The 22,720-nt window shown below is 48.7% G+C and overlaps 1 protein-coding gene across 1 annotated transcript in view; it reads left to right on the top strand.

The window, feature by feature from the left end:
• Positions 1 to 22,720, top strand: part of INTU (inturned planar cell polarity protein) — a 319,704-nt gene that overhangs the window by 109,428 nt on the left and 187,556 nt on the right. Inside the window, exon 3 of the mRNA XM_085641533.1 lies at positions 12,170 to 12,255. Within this exon, the coding sequence (XP_085497659.1) occupies positions 12,170 to 12,255 (86 nt within the window). The remainder of the gene's footprint in view (positions 1 to 12,169; positions 12,256 to 22,720) is intronic.

Genomic DNA, 22,720 nt, shown 5'->3' with positions numbered 1-22,720 from the left:
CACCGGTGTGGGCCCGTCTTGATAGTGGCCGGGTGGTGGGGGGCAGGGTGGCTCCCATTAACCCCTGGTACTTTCGTGACCCCAAGATGCGCAGTGCGTTGCTGAAGACAGTTGACCACTATTTTCAAGAAAATCAGGGTTCAGTTGAATCTGCGGTGTCCCTATGGGAAGCTTTTAAGACTGTATTGAGAGGGGAGGCCCTTTCCTTGGTAGTGGCCGCCAAGCGGCGGAGAGACGCTGAGGTGACACAAGTAGAGGACGAGATAGCGGCTTTAGAAGTGGCCTTGGGAGAGGATGTTGCAACGGCCACACTGCATAATTTGAGCTTGAAGCAATTGGAATATAGGGACCTGGTGACGAACGCTGCCAAGACCCTCAATAGGGAGCAGCAGGGTCGATTGTACGATGTTGGTGATAAGGCCGGGAAATTGCTGGCGTGGTTGGATAAAAAAGAGCGTGTTAATCGTGTGGTGCCGGAGTTGTCGACGGATGGGGGAGAGGTTGTCACTCACCCCGACGGTATAGTTCAGTGTTTCTCGGACTATTTTCGTACGGTATACACCTCGGTCTCGGACAGGCCCACTGAGGACTCGTGTGACCTTCTGCGAGACATCACTCTGCCCTGCCTTTCTGCCATTGATAGGGATGACCTCGATGGGGATATAACTGTAGATGAAGTGGCGTGTGCTATCCGTGCGTTGCGCTCCGGTAAGGCTTCGGGCCCAAATGGTTTGCCGATTGAGCTGTACAAGCTCCATCCGGATAAGTTGGCTCCTCACCTGCGCGCCATGTACGTGGAGGCGCGGGTGAATGGGTTTCTTCCGCTCGATCAACGGCTGGCGACGATTGTGGTAATACATAAAGACGGTAAGCCCCGGGACAAGTGTGGCTCCTATCGGCCGATATCACTTCTCAACGCCGAGCCGAAAATCCTTGCTAACCGCTTGGTCCGGGTGCTTGGCGACTTGATCCACCCGGATCAGTCGGGCTTTATCCCGCACCGTAACACTGCACTGAATCTTAGACGCCTCCATGGAGTGATTGCTTGGACGGGCACGATGCGAGAGCCAGCTATTGTGGCGTCTCTCGATGCCACGATGGCCTTTGATACGGTGGAGTGGGCATACCTGTGGGCTGTGCTAGCCAAGTTCGGCTTTGGGCCTGGATTTGTAGGCTGGGTGAGGTTGCTCTATGAGGGGCCTCTTGCTAGCGTCGTGGTGAACGGGCGGGCGTCGGCACCGTTCGAGCTCGGGAGAGGTACCCGGCAGGGCTGTCCCCTGTCGCCGTTGTTGTTCGCCCTTACTCTTGAGCCGCTGGCGGCGTGGATACGATGGCACCCGGATATACGTGGGATTCGTTGGTCGCCTGACCACGAAGACCGTATTTCACTTTACGCCAACGATATTCTGCTATATCTCGCCTCGCCTAAGAAATCTCTGATAGTGGTCTGTGACGTCTTGACTTCTTTCGGTAGGAACTCTGGTCTTGTCATTAATTGGGGTAAGTCATACTTGTACGTCCTGTGTGGGGATGTCCCGCCTGTCCCGCGCAACTGCTCGATCCAGATAGCCCAGCAGGGCTTTTTGTACTTGGGGATCTATATTTCCACCGACCCCATTTTACGATACGAGAAGAACTTGCTCCCTCCCTTGGCGCGTTTGCGGCGGGACGTGGCGGGCTGGCGGCGGTTGCCGCTTTCCCTCCTTGGCCGTGCCGCTTTGTTCAAAATGATGTCTCCCCCCCGTTTCCTCTATGCCCTGCAGAATACCCTTGACTTGGTCCCGGCCAGCTACTTCCGTGAGGTCGAAAGCCACCAGCGCGCGCTATTGTGGGAAGGGCGTCCGCGTATAGCGATTGCTAAGTTGACGCTCCCGTGGTACGACGGTGGTATCGCGCTTCCAGACATTCGACGTTATTACTGGGCCACCCAGTTGAGCGCGATTAACCATGGTGTGTATGGTCCGGCGCTGAGCCCTGGCTTCGCCATGGACCGATGGTTGCTGCGTGGGGGTAATTACCACAGAGCGTTGTACTCGAAGTCGTCGGTCTTAACCCTTACGGGGCCCACCAGGGTGGCCGTGCATGTATGGAAGGTGGCGACGGATTCACTGGGCTGGAAGGGTAAGCTTACCCTTGCCACCCCTCTGTTTGACTCCGATATTCTGGGAAAGCTTTGGCATACAAAAGGGTTTGCGAAGTGGGACCTGATCGGTATATCCAGGGTTGGAGACCTTTTGGTTAAGGGTAGGATAAAGTCATTCGAGGAGCTGCAGAAAGAATATGAGCTAGGGAACTCTGAGTTCTTCCGCTACGCCCAAGTGTGCCACGCCTAGCGGTCAGTCCTGGTAGAAGGGGAGAAGGTGCCTGAGTCCTCCCCGTTAGAGGACCGGATCCTGGATGGCCATATGCCAGAGAGTACGATCTCGCTCATTTATAAGAAACTTATTAATGTTCGGGCGGATCTTCTTCTAGGGTTGCGCGGCCAATGGATCAGGGATGGCCTTGAACTGGATGACGAGGATTGGCAGTATGCAGTTTCTTCTCCCAAAGAGGTCGCGATCCCCGCGCGCCTGCGGCTGGTGCAGCTTAAAATACTCCATAGGGTCTACGTGACGGGGCCTAGGCTGGTTCATATGGGTTTCTCTGAGGAGGGCTTATGTAAGAGAGGCTGTGGTATGGTGGGCACCTTCCTACATATTATTTGGGAATGCGGTGTGATCATGGAGTTTTGGAGGCGAGTTCACGAGGTGATGGGGGAGGTGACAGGCATCGTCATGCAGCCTGAGGCGCGGTGCTGTCTCCTGAATGTTTGGGGTCCTACTGACCACGACGCGGCACAGACTCAATGGGTGACCCTAGGGAATATGGTAGCCAAGCGCGACATCGCACGTCTGTGGGGCTCTAATAGGCCACCTACATTGACAGCGTGGATGGAAAACATGGATTGGAGCATGTTTAGGGAGAAGACAGTGTATTGTGCTCGAGGGCGCCCTCGGAAATGGCACTCTGTATGGGGGCGATGGAACCAGTACAGAGGGGGCATATGCCTGCCCCCAGACCCGGACCCGTTCGAGGAGCAGCTCTCCCCTTAGCCTTTTTTGCCGGCTTTGACCTCCTTGCTGATATGTGTTTGTCCTCTTGAGTCCCTGAATTCCCCTCCTTTCCCTTACTATAAACCTGTGTCTGTTGGACGAAACGGGGCTCGCTCCCCCTGATGGGAACCCTTTTGGTGCTTATAGTAATTATCGCCTTGCTTGTGTTTTGGTTTGGATTTGTGTTTATTTAAAACAGAACCTTTGACTACCCTGTCAGTGAAATGTGGACGCTCGTATGTGTTGTGTTTCTAAAGCTGCCGTACCTCCGGGTTGTCGGCTGAATAGCTGTGTCACTGATTTGCAAAATAAAGGTTTTGGAAAAAAAAAAAAAAAAAAGAAATACAAACCTGTAAAGATTGCAATTTCAACCACAAATGCATGTTCTTGAAAAGTTTTACATTTGATAGTATATTTTACAATAAATGCTTAACACACCCTTCTGAAAGGCCTAACTGCTCACCCATACTACCACAAAGAGACTAGTTAGTACTTGTCTTATTTAGCCTCTGCTATACCTCTGGGGACTCCCTGGACTCTGTGCACACTTTACCTTACTTTGGTATAGTATATAAAGAGCCAGCTTCCTAAAGTTGGCTAATAAAATCAGTGTAGATGCTTCGGATTCTATCATGTAAGAGATTAGTTAGAGTGCTATATAATGTTTGGATGAAGGGATGACTTGGACGCAGACAGTGGAATGGGTAAATCATTTTACTATTTTAAAAATTTCAGTAGAGAAATCTTTGTGTCGCTCAGTGCGTACCTTGAGATGGCTCCGGTGTGACATAAGAATATTCTTGAGATAGGCATTAAAGCCTACTCTGGACGCTGTTTTGCCAGACTCGAGCTTTCAGCGACGCCAGGTACTTTCAAGCAGTGCAAACTCTTTTATTTACCCTTAATTATGGGTTATTAGAGGTAGTAGTTCTCCTGCTTGATTTAAAAGCTTTAATAGAAGCTACTGTGTCTTGGGCCTGGATAATGGTAGCATTAAATTGAGTGGCCGCTAGGTTGAAATTATCTGCTAGTCCACATAGGGGTAATTTAAAAAGCACCAGTGAAATTTGTGTTTTGGGTGAGATTTTATGATCTGGATCGATTACTAGGAGGTTTAGATTCAAGGATGTGTACAGGAGGGAAGCAGCAGAAGAGAAACTGTGCCAAGGAGGAGAATAAGGGACACAGAAAGGGCTGGGGGAAAAGAAACACTCCGGAAAATAGGAGGTGGAAGAGGAGCAAAGTGTATTGGGAAGGGGCTTTGCATGGGCTGGTGCCCATTAAGGCCATCGGCAGACCTTCAGATGGTCTTGAGCCCGTTTCACCATGCAGCTTGCAGCAAAGCAGGCTTGACTATGTTAGAGCGAGATTTCACCAGACTGAACCAGGTTAAGTGTGTGACCCTAAAAAAGTAACTTTTATGGCTCCAGTGCGGCGCACGCCTGATCACACAATAGCCCCTGGTTCAGAAAAATCGCATGGCACATAGTCTAGATTTTCATATTTTATCTTACTTTGAACTTCAAATAGGCATTTACGTATGATAAACGTGTTGCCCTTAAAGGATGCAGTATTTTTCCGAGATGGCCTCTGCCTTCACCGAGCCAACCCTGCTGTGTTCTGAAAACTCTGCAGCTCATCCCGATAGATAAAAGCACAGCCCTAAACATACCTACCCAGTGCGTCAGTAGACACATTTTGAAAAAAAAATCTGTTATGATACAGCTATGTCATCTTTGATTTGAGGAGAAATTTGCAGAGGATGCAAGTTCTGCTGAAGGCCCTACATTTCCCTATTTTGTTGTGAGAGCAAATAATCAGGGCTGCACTGGAAACCAAAAAGAAACTCCGCCAAAAACTTTCAAACCTGCCCCATACAATGCAAGAGGGCGCAATTAGAATGGGGCCATGAAGGCATTGCTTCCTTATTCTGCTGTGAAAACAACGACTAGCCTGCAGGCTACTGAGACATGGTGGGATGAATGAATGATGGAATGAATGAATGCATGAATGAATGAATGAATGATGGAATTAGTAAAGCGTCCAAATCACCCCCTAAGGGTATCCCCGCGCTATAGGGGCAAGGACACAGGACCAGTAGAATCAGTTGCAGGAGAGTCCAATTTTGAGAAATTTCCAAAATATGAGGAGGTCTGTTCACTGTCGAAGGTGCAAAGGCAGGAGATTCCAATAGAGGGGAGCAACGGTAGAAAAAGGCTTTGCCCCCCTCCCCCGTGCAAGCATTACTGGAACGGGGGGGGGGTTGACTAGGAGGGAGGTAGAATAGACAGCCTGGCAGTGGGAATTATTACGCAGAACGTTCTGCTTGCAGAACTTACTGTAGCCATGACTATGGCTGAGGGACAGGCATCAAGAAATATTGGCTATAGTGGGTATTTTCTAGGGTGCACTAGCTAGTGGGAATGGTTTGAGTTGTCAAATGTTAAGTATTATTTTGTGCTATTGTGAACCAAAACCCCTTTTCATGTATCCTGTATCTTGCAAGTGATGTTTCACCGTCTGTTTTCATGCCAGTTTGTCAGTGCTTGTTTGACTTACCGTCCTGATCAGTTTCCACAAGCTGAATTCTGGCTGTTTTGAAAATTGGACGAATGGCCGCTGCTCAGCCTCCCTATTGGGTATTTAATATTTTCACTCACCGGGATAGCAAGAAAAACAAGTGCTGCGGAACAGTTTTACCAAAGTAATAAGAAACAGGTCAGAGGCCTGGGGACTCAAGTCTGGAAACTCACAACAAGGGGCTTTCTGCTGACGTCTTTGGCTAATAAGCTAAATGGACGTTGCATCGATTTCACCATGAATTACCATAACCACTAGGCGTGAAGTTCAGAAGTGCGAAATGTAAGATTTCAGCGGGGAGCCGTCCTTCTTAGGTAGCCTTTGTTAATTTTCTAGGCACATTCTTGAAATAGCAAGACTTGCACGGGGTATTAAACATGCATTTCTTTAAAATGAAAATCAAGGTTATTAACAACTGGTGTTTTAAGTAGACAACTAGGTTATAGTGCTTAGTAATTATGTTGACTTGTATAGCTTAAACTTGCTGTAACTTTGTAGAAATCTCACAAAATGTGTTTAATTATAACAATGTACATTGGAACACTTGGAATTTGTAACGTTTAAAGGTCGTGTTGAAATCTGTTTAGAAAACATGTCTGATTCCTTTGCTCTGAAAACTAAGACCCACTCCCTGGAACATTAAGCGAATCTACACTCCTTTCCTAAATATGTTGTTTTACTATCCAGCACTCTATGGCGTTAATGTTTAAAGAAAAAAAAACGGAGGCTCTTGAGTTACCTCTGCCGTCTGCAGCACTTAAATTCAAAATTCTTACTGAAATATCGTAGCTGTCTTCGCTGGCTCCTGAGTCTCCTCTACCTTTCAGCATTTCTGTGTTGGAGCCAGTACTGGTTGCCTGAGTGAAACCCATTTAGGGCCTGACAGTCCTCAGCCAGATCACTAGATGCCATAGACCCAGGTCTTAATTGTACACTAACAGAGGATCAGGACGCAGAATTAGGTTACGATGAAGAGGACTCTTATGCAATATTTGAGGACTCTATCCACTGTATTAATTAAAGGATTGCTGCATTTAACTCATAATAGGAGGCTACAGATTTAGCTGTTGAAATTTGGGATGGGATTGAACTTGATTTCTAGCTCAATGCCTTGAAGAAGTCCCAGCATCCAGGGGACGAAACGTGTTGGCTGTGTTTTCTTTACCCATGCCATAAAATCAATAAAGATTTCCTCTTCTTGATAAACTATAATTTGCATAACAGTCTTTATGACCGCTGGGCTTTCTAAATATGTTTGAATTTACTTGGAATTTCTTGACTATAGCATATGAGATATGAAACATATCTGCACCTTCATCCCAAAAAAGAATGAACGATTTGTCTAGTGTGCCTCTCTCATAGTGTAAAAATATTGTTTAATTGGTTTGGAGTGTTGGAATGGTTTACCCAGAGAGGGGTGCACCTGGAAAATGGAACTACTTTAAGTCTATCAAAGTGTATCACATCAGTTCCATAGCTTGATTGCCATAGACCCCTGCGCTGAAACGTCAACTTCTTGTTGGCTCATCCTTCAGGACATTCAGCAGATTTGAACACTTTTCCTACAACACCATCAGAATGTGAGTCCAAACGCCTTCACTCGATGAAGTGCAAAGCTTTTGCTAAAGGCTGTCTTGTCTACCCATATGCACTGCCAATACCATGCTCCCACCCTCCCTAAGGGAAGTGGTGGATCTGACAAAAATGAGCCTCCCAGATTACATGAAGGTTCCTTTTTCTAAACTGATTCAAGACTGCATTGAAGCTTAAAACAGATTCTGAAATGTGTATTGGACTTGTCCAATACCATAGCTATCTCCATAGCTACAGCAGTGACAGTGAGCTGGTATGTCTGGTTGCGCACCGCTGGATTTTCTTAAGACGTTCAGGATGCACTAACAGTTATGTCATGTAATGATGAAAGGCTATTAGGCAAGAAAGCTGACTTCTCTTTGGAGCACTTCAAGAACAGCGCACAACTCCACCAGCAGTACAGTTATTTTTGCGCTTTTTCCTAGAGTTAGCCTTTCCAGGAACAACAAACGTATGAACCTGTTAAAAAAAAAACCAGCAATCCCTCTTTCGTGGGAGAGGTGTCTCTATGTGAGGCCCACAAGAGCAGCAGGAAATTCAGACTCCCCATTCCTCCACTGGAAGACCCACCTCAATATAGAAATGCGTAAATTAGGTCAGCGTAAGGTTTTTGGGTCTTCACATAACTGTGGAACTTTACAAGAAAGGGCCACTAGGACACTCTCACTGCCTCAGATAAAAGTGACCTGACACACAAACCATCACTGCTGCATTTTATGCTATACCCAGGACAGGGACTGTGGACCTTTGTCCACGACAATGGCATTCTTCGTGCACCCCTCCAAGACAGGCGCTGGACCTCATTTAGTCAGTGATGGGCCTAGGTTTCTGTGCACATGCAAGATTAGAGTGATGCCAGGGCTAAAATAGAAGTGGAGATACCAGACACACATGCCGTCGGATACTTGGCAGGGGAACACACCTGTAGACCATGCAGGAGACTTTCACATTCCAGCAGTACCTTTTATAATAAGGTTCCAAGATATTCTACTGTTGCTACTGGTGTTTTCTTGGCAGCTACGCTTTTCTGTTTCCTCTCTATTCACAGTTCTGTGCAATAGGTCCATTGGTCATGCAAATTTGATTTCTAATTGTTTTATTGTTACATATTTGATGTGGGGAATCCATACCATACTTTGCTATTGCAACAAAATGGACCAAATGGCAGGAAGTTGGAGAAACAATTATTTATTCTTCCTCTGCTGAAGAGCATTTCCATTGGTTTCCATGCAGTTTTCCGTGCACTTTGGTGTAATATTAGCCTAGTAACTTTGTTTGCATCCAAATCGATGTTTTTATGTCTTACAGCAGGGACCAATTGTTATTTGCAAAATTAGCTGAAGAAGCAGTTGATATCTTGATGTATGATGCACTGGGGTTTGGAACTATAGATGCTTCTTGTGTTCCGTGAGCCCAAATATGGCTTCTGGCTTCCGTTTTTGATGTTATCTGCTTTCAGGTATTCCTGTAGCCGTCCTCTCCCCTGTACTTCCTTAATGGATATATCCAACAACCTTACTTATCCCTATGTGCCAGGGGGCCCCCTGCATTTATCAAAAGGCCCCAGTCCTAATTAGTCCCATTGTGAGCTTAAAGATCCTTTCTCATAGTTGTGTGCGGTGTTTAGTTTACATGTTCAGTTGGATAGTTTAGTTTCATCAATATAATTGCAGCCCTTTACATGCAAGCCCTATATATGGTGGTCTGTAGCTTAAATGACCAAATGCATAATTAGTAAGTTGATTTAATCAAATTATTTCAATGTATAGTAATAAAAACCATCAAGGGACTTAGCTAATTTGAAACTTTGCTATCAACCCTGATGTACCAATATATAATCTATGCATAAAGTACATAACATGATAGAAAAAAAATATACATAAATTATTTATGAATATTTTTTTTCTAACAAATTATCCCCGTCTCAATATTAAGACCATTAGGACCGGGCACTTGGGTGACATTATTATTATTATTTTAGATTCAGTTTGCATAATCCTAATATGTAATTTCCTCGGTTTTGGGTGTTCATCTGTTCTACAGACTCCATCAAATTTAATCAATACTAGGATGATATAACACATTTATTCATAGTGCACCGGAACGGGGTATTTGGTATCCTACCTTGTCGCCCTCACGTGTTCTGCAGCTTGTACCTTCATGTCCTAATACTGTTGTATATGAAGTACATGACATAAACCTGTTGGGCATGTATTACAAATGTAGTTCTTCATTGAATAAAGAATAAGCTGATCTCAAAATTAAATTTCTTCAATCAAGTCTGTAAATTTTTATGTATGTTGATGCAATAATAAGTGTGATAGTTTTCGCATTGATGGGAACCTACGTCTAAAAGCCCTGTACCTCTTTCATTAATAACACATAAAAAAGGTCTGATCACTGTATCTTTGATGTTAGTTGCCACAAAGAATGTCAGTAATATATTTTCTACCCTACAGTTTATCCGTTATGTGGCATACCGTACTCTGCCCTTAAGCAAAGTGGTTATTGAATGATTGCCTTTGTGGTTTCTAAAACTTTCTTCTGGGTTTAATGTTTGCTCTTTGATGTGCTTTAGCCCCAATAATACATAGGGTATCCTCTTCTGGGAAATCCTTTTGACATGTTATTTATCAACCGGCTATATTCAGTTTTGTTGCTGCAATTTATATTTGAAGGAACTCAAGTTCTTTTCGGAAATGGCGAATGTAGGAGGGGAATTTCGAGATGGCACAGTTGCTAAAGAGTCTAGGGACAGACATAGAGAATAGCTGTTTCCTGGTGTTCTCTGCTTGATATGTGGGTCCTTCGTATGTATCCTGTTGCCATGCAGGACAGCCACTGTCAATAGTGACGTTTTAACGCACTTCCTTGTGAATGATACAGATAACACAGTAAGTCTTGAAATTAATGCTGTTTCAAGCTGGGATATAACGTAGTTGAGTTACCAAAGCGCTGTGATTAGTCAGATAACTGCATAGGAAACATCCTTCATTTTAACCGGGGTGCAGGAGTGTAGGTCAGTTGACCCCCTTCTATGGCCTTAATTTCACTGATGCCCTTGCAGTGAGAATATATTGCTCCTTTCAATGTGTGAAGGAATCAAAGCTTGTATGGTGTTGTGGGAGCAGAAGCTGGAGAAGGGCGGGAATATGATCCTGCAGGGGAGGCTAAGCTGTTAACCAGCCCTTTGTTCACATGGTTCTTGAAGGGTAGTTCATAGTCCATGTAGAAATCAAGCTAAGAGACTTGTATAAAAAAAACTGCTTCTTTGATTATTGCACAGAAGCTTGACATGTTTTCATGCAAAAATAGCCAGCAAACAATCAAGATAAGCAAGCCAGTCGCCACATCAACATACCAGAGCGTCGTCGTGGTCAATTGCAGCTTATAATGGTAAAAGGCACACTTTTGCTGGTACATTTGAAGACTTTTTCTCAATGCAAGTTAGAAACAGAAACCTACAGCCAGGCAATAACGAGCAGGTGCCAGGGCTTTTTAATGGGAATAATGTGAAAAGGCCTTGAGAAGAAAATACAGGTTTCATGATCAAAAGGCCGACTCTGCTACTTTCTGAAATTCTTGGTTCAGTGTGCCAGCTTATTAACGAGGCTGTGCTTACTGGAACTGTTACGTAAAACAGGATAACGAAACAGGAACTCTTTTTTAAAATGTGTGTAAATATGCAATAATGCTAAGGCCTGAGTGGGGCTGTGCAAAACTTTTAAGAACGTATAAAAGTTATCAACACATGTCACGGCATATATGTGGATTTCCATTTTCATAGAATATAAGCAATTCTAAAGGCACACATGTATATGAATTCACATTCTCACTTGATGTAGTTAGAGAGAAGTTCTCAAGGGTGTTTTCTAATAACCAGTCTGCTCTGCTGTTCAGGAGAATGAATTCTGTTCAGCTGGATTCAGTGGCCCACTGACATTCAAAACTGAAGGATTCAGGCACTGAGGCGGGAATGGTGGCAGCTGATTATTACTGAATGGCAATTTCTTGCTCTGCCATTATATGATATAGATGTTGGGTAACATGGGGTGAAAATGCTTACTTGAGAGGATGCCACATGTGCGTGAAAGTTGTAAGGATCTGAGCATTTCAATTTGTTTGAACTACTGCTTTCAGAAAGAAAAGCTGTGAACCATTTGAAAATAGTCTGGCCAACATCTATGGCAGAGCAAAGGGTCGTCATGAGTGCCTGGTAGCCTACTGTAGCAAGTCAAACTCAATCTTCGTCTTTTTCAAGAGGTTTTAACACGTTCCTGTGCAAAAGGGAGCGGTCGGTTTGTAAATTCATCGCGGAAGGAATAATGTTCTTTATTCAAAAAGGCACATCTGTTTTCTTTGCTAATGCTTGTGTGTTTTATTGGTGGGAGTAGTGGTAATGTACTACTGGACCTTTAAAATGTTCCATTTTGTAAAGCTGTTTTATGTTGTCATGTTTACATCTTTTGTAATACTTTTGTAAAGATTAGGATATGTGCACCCAGATTTCTTCACAGCATGGTTGCACTTCTCTCAGGCAAATGCATGGTGCTTTTGTAGGAAGTAGATCGAGTGGTAAATATGTATAATATTATCCCAGTATCTATAATTATTTTGTACAAAAACGCTTATGCACCAGCAATGTACATACTAGCTGTATAATATGCTATTTAATATTGGCCCACGTAAAGGACATCCCCCCTCTGCCCCAACTCTGTTACATCGTATATTCCATTGTAAAACTCATCCCTCTTTGCCCACCAAATATTGTTCTGCGCACAACACCTCATGTTTTGGAGTAAAGTGCTCTACTGCGCTCTTAAGCTTGGTTTGCGTTATGTATAGTAGCTGAAATAAAACCAATCTGACTAACTCCCCTTACTCTTGTTTATTCTTCCCTGTAGGTGATGCTCTTGTTGCTGTAAATGATGTTGAAGTGAACTCTGAGAACATTGAAAGGGTTTTGTCTTGTGTCCCTGGCCCAATGCAGGTACAGTTGTAATTTTTAAATCTAATTTTCAGCATGGTTTTAATTAGGTTTGTGAAGCAAGCTTTACGTAGACTTTGAACGTCAATGGAAGGATCCTGGAATTGTCTGTTTGTTGGCAGTTCGTGTTGGACTGTTCCCATGGGAAACAATGTGAAGACTGATTTGAATATGGCTGGTTCCAAACTGGTGTGGCGTGGTGAGCAAAAAGACTGGATTAAACCCAGATCTATGACTGGTAGTGAATGTTTGATTTGGTCAGCATTCCGTCCATCATCTGTTCTTTTTGTTGGAACGCATGCAGCACCGCTCAGGTACATGCAATCTATCCTGTGCCATGCTTGGCAGGAGCCAGCAGCCTGGAAGAGCAGTGGAGTGTCCTTCCTGCGCCTCTGCCCATCTTCCAACCAACCACTTCAAGGATAAACAGTATTTCGCTTTTACTGCTTTCTACCAGGACTAGGAGCAGGTGTCTGAAGTTAAAGACAACCAACGTGGGCATCACCATATCTCTGCAGGCTCAGAAGCCCATCACGAGAAGCGAAGATAGACTACATGTGATTTCCCTGGCTATAAACAAAAATGTGAAAGGGTTTTATTTTCATATTATTTGCATCTATGTGTTTAATTATATTAATATTTCCCATTTTTGTAGCACACACTAAAAAAAATTATTTCTGGAAATGTTCTTCAATCCTACCCAAGTAAGTGGTGCTCATTTTATCATGGTAGAAGACTAAAAGACCAAGGGCCCGATTCACAGAACTAACTTAAGACAAAATGCTAAACTTACTACCATTTTGGTATTCACAGAAGGCACTTACTCATTTTGGTATTCGCAAAAGACTCAGTTTAGGAGTCCTAAAGTTAGGAGCCCTAACTTTACTACTCCTAAACTGAGAAAAATCCTAACTTTAAGACTTTCGGTATTCACAGAAGGCATTTAGGAGTCCTAAAGTTAGGACTCCTAACTTCTGTGAATACCGAAATGAGTAAGTGCCTTCTGTGAATACCAAAATGAGTAAGTGCCTTCTGTGAATACCAAAATGGTAGTAAGTTTAGGATTTTGTCTTAAATTAGTTCTGTGAATCAGGCCCCTAGTTTAAATCTGCAAGGATTTACACGCGTTTTTCATTTTACACATTGATATTTGCAGCAACCTCACAACCCACTGAGCTATTTTACTAGCATTGCAACTTTGACCTGCAGATTACATGAAGATTTCTTTCACAAACGCACTGGTTGACTGAGCTATACTACTAAAATCCAAATCTCTGACTTGCAGGTCACTCTGCCCTGCAACACGCTTTCATCTACTTCGTGAAGATTAAAACCTCTGATCCGAGATTGCACACACAGATCTCTGCGCCAAGTGCATTAACCCCCTGATCTATCATACCAGTATCATACCCTGAGACTTGCTGGCTAAACATACACGCCTACAGCAGTTGTCTTAACATCCTAAAATATCCTAATCTGTGGGGTAGATTCTGTAAAATAATTGCACGTGCACTGGCTGAATGTCGTCGTCTCGCTACTTATGATGACGCCGTTCCCGACTGCACCCCCATGCCCGTGCTATCCCTTTCTGGAAATGCACCTCTAAATATTCTGCTTTCCTGAGTAAATGTGTTCTATTTTCTCCGCCGAGACAGAAAAAATCACAATCCGGACTTCAATTTCATCTTTTTTGCGGGTACTTAAACTGTACTTAAACACGTATGCAGATGAACGTTGAAAGACTGAGTCCTCAGAAGTCCGAAAAGTGGTTATATGGTGGTCTGCATTATGAAAGACTTTTTGTAAAGCTGCCACAACCTGCCTCTGCGCTGTACAGTTCGTATTAGAATCTACTGTATATCTGATTTAAAAAAAAACTTAGAATGAAGTGTGGCAAGTTCGTAAATGTTATTCTCTGTTGATTTTTTGTAGTATGCTTGTTTGGCTTGGTGTTCACATTCCATCTACTGTTTTGAAGTGGTTGACATAATTGTAAAACAGCATTAACATTCCTACTGTCGGCGAATCTGTCAGACTGTGCATAGTTTATTATTAATTTTCAGGCCGGCCTTCTAGAAACTGACATTAGATTTCTGTTGTTTCTTAGTCACAGAAGGTGCACTAATGTAAAACAGAACCCTGTGGTGCATTCGTCATCGCTTTTACTTCTTATTCTTTTCGAGTATGGCTTAATGGTGCTTTCGCCATTCACGTCAACTGGTTTCATATGATATAACATGTAAGCCATGCTTAATTTGGGTAGGTGGTTACAGTTGGTGTGATGGGACATGGGAAAACTGGGACAAAGGGAGAAAGGAAGTATGAAAAAACAAGTGATAGGGCGATAGGAAGCATAAAGTAGTGAAAGAGAGAGGCCATAGGTGGAATAAATACTAGGCAGCCCTGGTACTCCGCAGGGCCAGCATTTGGCATTGCAGGTGGAGAGTCAACTTAGTCAGTTACCTGCTGTCTGCAGTGATTGTGGGCTGCTTATTTGTGTTATATTCATTAAATACTTTTTTCTAACCTTACCGGCTGATTTATGTACTGTACTGATGGCGAGAATCCTTACATTGATACACTGTACTAAAGCGTATGCAAGGGCACAGTGAGAGCATTCCGTAGTGCTAAGTGGCAGTCGTGCGTGGGTTGATGTTGAAAAAGAATTCCAGTGTTGACTGTGGAAGCACACTGGCAGATCACAGGACTGTAGTCAGAAAGCTGGTCTAAGAGTTAGTGACTGGTGGTTGGGCACTGCATTCAGGAGTAAACGTGAGGCATTTTTTTGTCAGATTATACTGATGTGGGCAGCCATTTTCAAGTCATGCATGGTGAGCTGTAGAAAGTATCGCAGTGCATTCAGATGCAAGGTATCCTCATTGGTTTGGGATAAAATGCATCTTCCAAAAAAGAACAACAATGGATTGGGTGATTCTGCGCACTTTCACAGTACTGATTTTGTGGATTGGGACGTGGGCACCTTCTCCAGAAAGACATCTGCGGATTAAGCATTTCATCTTGGGATCAACCCTGATTGCATTTTCTGTCTAGTAACAGCTGATTTTGGGCTTTAATGCTGTACTTACCTCTTCACCTACCACCCCCCGTGTTAGTTGTATGGTGTCACAATTTTTCGCTGGGAATAGCAACCTGGAGAAATGGTTGGTATTTATGCTGCCTCTCTGTTGGCTCAAGCAACGAAGTATGAGTTTTAATCTATTTATGGGGGCGACGACTATTTAGAGACTGGTTGGTGACTTGGAACCACAACAAGAAAGTACAGGAAAGATTGTTGACTTGTAGCAATCCACCTTTAGAGGGATCTTTGAAAATAGCACACAGTATCAAAAGCTCAAAAGAGCTAGCTTGCTACAATATTGAACAAACCTGTAGAAGAGACAGTGTGTGGTGCCAAAGTGTCTTTTAAGTCTACCACTAACGAAGCAGTATGTGTGTTACTGATGTGGTTTGAGGTTGTATTTTCCTTCCTACACATTTTGTACTGCACATAAGAAAGAGTGTATAAAATGCAGCATTAAATCCGTTTTCAAGGATGTGTAATACACCTGAGAAGAAGTTGAGAGTAAATGTTGTAACTGAGGGGTGTGAATTAGCCAACAGAAAGAAGATTTTAGTTTGGACTGTGTTGGTGAATGTAGTTACTAGTTTCAGAATTTACGGTGTGGTTATTCCTCTTCTCACAGATTTGGGGTCCGTAATAACAAGAATTCCCGAAGAGACATTACAGGCAGGTGGGTCGGTAGGAGAACTGTTTCTTTTTGATGTCACTTTGAGTGGGTATGGAAGAAACAAGATTGAATTCTTGGGTTATCTTGAACGTCAAGTAGATCTCAGAGAGTTCAGGTTTTGAGAAACTGTGTGTCAAAAAAGTGATGATTAGAAAGATACCTAATAGGCATGGCCACAATGATATAAAAAAGAAACTTATCCCAGATATGCAAGACTACTGGCCTGCCCACGCTAGCTGAATGGTGAAGCAGGTATGAACTGAAGTACGAAACTGGAAGAGCCATCTACAATGCGAGGGGCTGTCCTCGCAGATACAAATGGATTTGAGGGAAAGGGTATTATTGTTATGGGCTGGGGTTTCTTTTTTGATAAACAATTTTTATTGGAGATTTTGAAAAACACAGTATTAAAACCTTGCGCCTGACAACCACCACTGTACATTCACACAGGTTGAAAGCATGCCCCCCCTCGTCCCCACCCGAGCCCTGCCCCCCACCCCTACCCCCAAAGCGCCCAATCACAGTATATCGCCCAACCACTTCCCCCATACCCTACGGTATTTCTTAGGACAGCCCCTCGCCTGATAGAGAGTACGTTCCTGGGCCGCGCACCAGTCCACACCAGCACTCCATTTAGCCAAAGTAGGCGGCCGTGGGTGTTTCCATGCCGCTGCAATGTCTCTCTGTGCCACCATGAAGGCCGTCATAAGGAACAGTTTCTCTGCACGAGTGCCTTGTAGACCGTCCGTGATGCCCAGCAGGGTGTGCCTAGGGTTATGTGGTACCTCCCAACCCAACACCTCCGTGAGGTCGGCCTCTATGCCCCTCCAGTAATCTCTTAGGTCCGGACAGGACCACACCATATGGAGAAAGTCGGCCGGGTCAAAGCCACAGCGGGGGCAAGATGCGGTGACAGAGAGGCCCGCTCGGTGTAGACGTGCCGGTGTGAGATATGCAGTATGGAGGTAGTATATCTGAATCAGCCGCAACTTGGCAGAGGCCGTCACCAGCCGGGGGGCCATAAGGGCGTCCCTCCAGTCCACCTCGTCCAAGGGCCCCACCCAACCCTCCCATCTCTCTCTCAAGCCATCCTGAACCGCGGGGGTATTGTTAATAAGTGAGCGGTGTATACGGGAGATACCCCCCCTCCCCAGGTTACCCAGCAAGACCTGAGCTTCAGGGGGACTGTGGTCTGGCAGTCGAACATCTAAAGGAGTATAAGTGCGTATGGCATGGCGCAGCTGGAGGTACCTATAAAACTGTGACGAGTGAAGGGAGAAGCGTTCCTGTAGCTCTGCGTATGAGCACATGCGCCCCCCCCGCCAGACGTCCCCCAACTGGGAGATGCCGAGCAGGTCCCATGACCTAAAGCCCTCCAGGGCAGTAACGTCCCGCAACAGCACCCCGTGCCAAAGGGGAGTGGCGCGAGTCAGCCGCCCAGTCCACCGGGTATGGCGAAGCGCCGCTCGCCAGGCCAGGAAAACCGCCCTAGTGATTCCGGGGCAAGAAGAGGGGATGGGAGCTCCGTACAGGCGATCTAAAATGCAGGGAAAACCCAAATCGGCTAGTTCCAACCTATAGGCCGGGTCGGACCATCCCCCTCCGAACCAATCGTGAATGACGAGAAGGCGAGTGGCCAAATAGTAGAGGTATAGATTGGTCATACCCAACCCTCCATCAAAGGTGGGTAGACGACACGTCGACAAGGCCAGCCGCGGCCGTCCACCGCCCCAGAGGAATCGAGTCGCCAGCCCGTCCAGCTCGCGGAACCAAGGCCGCGGAAAGGACACGGGGGTGTTTTGTAAGATGTACAGGAACCGGGGAAGGATCATCATTTTGTAGAGTGCCACCCTCCCCAGCGGATTGAGCGGGAGCGGTTGCCAGCGCGTCAGGTCAGCCTTGGCCTTTTTGACCAGGGGAGCCACATTGAGGGCCCAGCTCAGTTCCGGGAGCAGAGAGACCCAAATGCCCAGGTATTTAAAGGACAGCCGGCGAAGGGGAATCCTGTCCTGCCAGTCAAAGCATTCCCGAGAGGGGTGCAGAGGCACAAGGACCGATTTGTGCGAGTTTAAGAAGAGGCCAGACACGCGGCCAAAAAGGCCCAAGAGATGGAGGGCACGGGGACCAGATCGCGCCGGGTCGCTGAGATACAATAACACGTCGTCCGCATAAAGGGCTATTCTGTCGGGCGCAAGACCCGGCCACTCCCAGCCCCGAAGAACAGGGTCTGTGCGGACCAGGGCAGCAAGGGGTTCCATAGCGAGGGCAAAGAGGAGAGGCGACAGTGGGCATCCCTGCCGCGTCCCCCGACCGATCCGAAACGGCGTCGACAACGCCCCGTTAACTAGCACTCGAGCACGAGGGCGCGCGTAGAGGACCCGCACCATTCCGACAAATTTGGGGCCGAAACCCATATGAGTCAGGACCTCAAATAGGTAGGACCACCCAACCGAATCAAACGCCTTCTCAAAGTCGGCAAGTAGGAGGGTGAGATATGGGGATATGCGGTGGCGATGAGCCAGGGCCACGTGAAGTCGACGGAGGCAATGGCGAGTACCGCGGTCCGGCATGAAGCCACATTGGTCCGGGTGCACCAGGTGGGGCAGAAAGGGCCGAAGCCTCTGTGCCAGGACCGCCGCGTAGAGTTTGATGTCCGTGTTGATGAGAGAGATCGGTCGGTACGCTGACCTGTCGCAGGAGGGCGGCGCGGACTTGGGCAGGACCACAATCGTGGCCATATCGGCCTCTGGGCGGAAGGAACCGCGTTCAATCGCGTCAGCATAAAGGGCGCTCAACCGAGGGATCAGGAGGTCCTTGTAGGCGGCGTAAAGTTCTTGCGGGAATCCGTCCGGTCCCGGGGTCTTCCCCGCCGACGTGCGCCCAATTGCCTCCCCAATCTCCTCCAGAGAGATGGGCACCTCCAGACTCTCCCAGTCACTGGACCGAAGACAAGGCAGTTTGAAATTGTGAGTTGCCAGCAGCGAAGCTAGAGACAAATCCGACGCCCGGGCCCGGTATAGCTGAGCATAGTATTGAGCGAAGGCGTTGGCCATGGCCACGGAGGTGGACTGAAGCTGGCCTTCTGAATCAGTGACCGCCGGTATGATGCGCGACGCCCCGGGGTAGGTAACCAGCCGGTGCAGCAGAGCCCCATTCTTGTCCCCCCACCCGTAGACCCTCGCCACCGAGGACCGCCAGAGAAGCTTGGCCGCATCCATTGACCGTTGGTGAATCTCGTCCCGCAGAAGCCGCAGTTGACGATCTACGGTCGGATCCCCATCCGCGGACAGAGATTGTTCCAAACGTAACGCCCGGGCCTCGCAAGCAGTAAGTTGCTGAAGCTGCGTCTGGCGGTGCCGCACCACCAACGCCTTGGCGGCCCCCCTGATGGTGGCTTTACCCGCCTCCCAGAGGGTGCCCGCCGAGGAGACAGACCCGTCGTTGTCATTAAAGTACTGCGCCAGCGCGGACCCTACCTCCTTGCAGAGTCTCTTATCTCGGAGAAACCAGGCGTTGAAGCGCCACATTTGACGGGCCCCGTGGGGCGGGGGCCCCAGACCCAGGAGGACAGGGGAATGATCAGATATCCCTCTAGGAAGAATGCGGACATCTTGGATGCCCGCACACTCGGTGGACGGGACAAAGATTGCGTCAATCCGCGCATGAGTGTGGTGGGCGGCCGAGGTGTGGGTGTATTGCCGCGCGCGCGGATGCCAGATACGCCAGGCGTCGCACAAGCCCTGAGCCTCCGCCCACCCCACCAGCTGTTTAGCCCGCGCGGCGCGGGGCGTCGAGACCGGTCCAGAAGAGTCAAGCAATGGGGCAGAGACAGCGTTGAAGTCCCCACCCAGAACCACAGCACCCGGCGGTAGAGCGGCCAGCAGGGACGCGGCATGGGATAATGCTTGGGCCAACCCGGTGGGTGGCGCGTAGAGCGAAAGAAAAGTAAGCGGCCGACCTTCCAGTGTGCCACAGACTGCGATCCCCATCCCCTGGGGGTCACGGGCCACCCGGGTAAAGACAAAGGGAACAGAACGGCGCAGCAGGACGGCGACCCCCCGAGACCCGCGGGAGAACCCAGAGTGCCACACCCGATCGTACCCGTATCTGGCCAAGAAGGGACACCTCTCGCCTAGCAAATGGGTCTCCTGAAGAAGGAGCACGTCGATCTCATTACGGTGAGCATATTTAAGGACTGCAGTGCGTTTGAGTCTGTCTAATAGGCCATTCACGTTCCATGACAGGATGCGCATAAGCGCTTTGGAGGGGAGGCCATCCATGGGAGCGAGGGGAACAGAGCATGCCAGAAAGGAAGCGGCCAGAAGAAGCCAGGACCACGGGTCCTCCACCAGGGAGGGGCAACGGACCACGCGTGAAGGCAAGCGGCAGCAAGGCGCGCATGAATGAATGCAAGGTGAGGCGCAGCAGTGTGTCGAGTGTGGTGTAGTAACAGACGCCCAAAGAAAACCAAAACCAAAACCAACCCAAACAAAACAGTCCCTTAAGAAGAAACAGCCAACAAACCCCCAACCCCAGACCCCCACCCCCCACCCTACACTTCAAAAACGGAAGCATCTGTCGCCCGAACAACCCAACAGGTACGAGACCCCAAGCCTAGATGCTCTGGTGTGGAGAACGTAGTGGACCCCTCCAGAAGAACGGATTTCAATGATACGTCCCAGGTAGTTGTAAGAAAGCGTAGGAGTGGAAACCCCCTCCACCCCTCCATCAAATAAGGCAATCACCCCTCCCCGTAGAGATTTGGCTCAGTCAGCAAGTTACATGGCGGGACTACGGGAGAGGTCAGACAAGTCAGACTGTATGGTGAGGGGGGCGGGAGATCCCCCCGGTCCGGGCGACAGGCGGCGCCGGGGACCCCCAGCCACGTGAGATGATGCGCCAGAGGAGGCCGAAGAGTCCCTCACACGCCTCTCAGAAGCATTGGCAGACCTGGTTCGGGCCACCGCCCCTCCGCGGCGCAGCCGGGACTGCGTGCGTTTCCTGCGCCGAGGTCGTCGGGTTCCAAGCACCTCTTTGCCCCGGGCCCCCGTAGCGGGCGACATCGCCGCGGCATGGCGCAGAGGCTTCTCCTCCGTGAGCCAGGTCCAGGCTGCCCGAGGGGTATCAAAGAAGAGAGTCTTGTCCTGGAAAACAACACGGAGGCGGGCCGGGAATTGGAGCTGGTACTGAAGACCCAGGGAGCGCAGCTTTTGCTTCACCTCTGTGTAGGAGCGGCGCTGCTCCTGGACCTCCCGGGTGTAGTCCGGAAAAATCATGATGGTGTGATTGTCAAAGGTCAAGGGGCCACGCACTCGCGCCTCCCGCAAGATAGCGTCTCTGTCTCTGAAATTGAGGATTCGGAGGATAAACGGGCGCGGGGGAGCCCCCACAGGAGGTTTGGCCGCCAGAGACCGGTGCGCCCTCTCCACCACAAACCAGGTCGACAGCCCGGTCTCCGGCATCCAGGACTTGAACCATTGCTCGAGGAAATCGTCGGCGCGGCCAGATTCCACTCCTTCCGGAAAGCCCACCAGGCGAAGGTTGTTACGACGGGCACGATTTTCGGCGTCCTCTGCCCGCCGGTGTAGTTCTTTAGAGTGGGTGGTGAGTTCTCTGACCTGGTCTTGCAGCAGGTGAATGTCGTCTTCCGCTGTGGAAATCCGGGATTCTGCCTCCGTAATGCGGGCCGTGGCGTTGCGGAGGTCCTGCCGTAGGAGCGCAACGTCGACCTTCACCTCGCCAACCATCCCCTCCAGGGAGGTGCGGGAGGCGTCGATGGCCTGAAGTATGACGGCCAAGTCTTTATTCGGGGCCGAAGCCCCCCCCCCCACCCGGAGGGTCCGAGCTGGCAAACTGGTCGATCCTCGTCTGGTGGGACGTACCCGGCAACTTGGATCCCCTCTCCTTGCCCATGGCGGACCGAAGAAGTAGGGGCCCGATCCGTGAGGAGGCCCGGAGGACAGCAGGCGACTCCTGCTCCACAAACGCGGCACCGCTCCACACAGGCCAGCGAGGGAGGAGGTCGGGGGCAAGGAGGAAGGGCACGGGCACCCCCCAACCGCTTCGTCAGGGTCCGACCAGGCCGCCGTCACCGCGGCGCGCGCCACGAGCCAAAGCGGTCACCCGCTATCCAACGGTGGGTTGCTGGGGGCCACCGAAGCGTCGTCCGGTCAGGGCAACAGGAGACTCCAGGGCCGAGAGTCCAGCCCCCCCTAAATCCTGGGGCAGGAGGGGGCTCGAAGGGGGGGGGCCCCCCCGCCAGCAGTGGTCCCGGGGCAGCGATTCGGGGGCGCAGGGGGTCACCACCCCATCCAGCACAGGTTGGCGCCAACAAGAAACGATTAGTCCAAGTGCTGCACCCCACCGGGAGTCCGCCAGGGGAAAGCAGCAGGAAGGGGCCCCCTCAAGCCGCCACAACGCGACAGTTCCGATCCCCCCAACCTGGGTCTCTCTCTCTGCGCGGGCCGACCTGCCCGCCGATGAGGGCTACGCCACCCCCAAGAAGCGCCCCTCCAGCTTCTCCCGTCCCGGCTCACCTCAAAGTCACCGCCAACCGGGGCCCAGATCACAGCTCCTCCGGGCGTGAGGCTGCCAACAACGAGTCTGCGCTCCTGTAGGGCTCTCCCGGATTCCAGCAGCCAGGGACCCACCAGGGGGGGCACAGCGGGGCGGCCAAGGAGATCCACCTCCCAAGAGGCATCAGCGGCAGTCCAGACCTC

Source organism: Triturus cristatus, chromosome 2_2 (assembly GCF_964204655.1).
Source record: "Triturus cristatus chromosome 2_2, aTriCri1.1, whole genome shotgun sequence".
NCBI classification, from domain to species: domain Eukaryota; kingdom Metazoa; phylum Chordata; class Amphibia; order Caudata; family Salamandridae; genus Triturus; species Triturus cristatus.
This window is presented reverse-complemented; position numbering and strand designations above follow the sequence as displayed.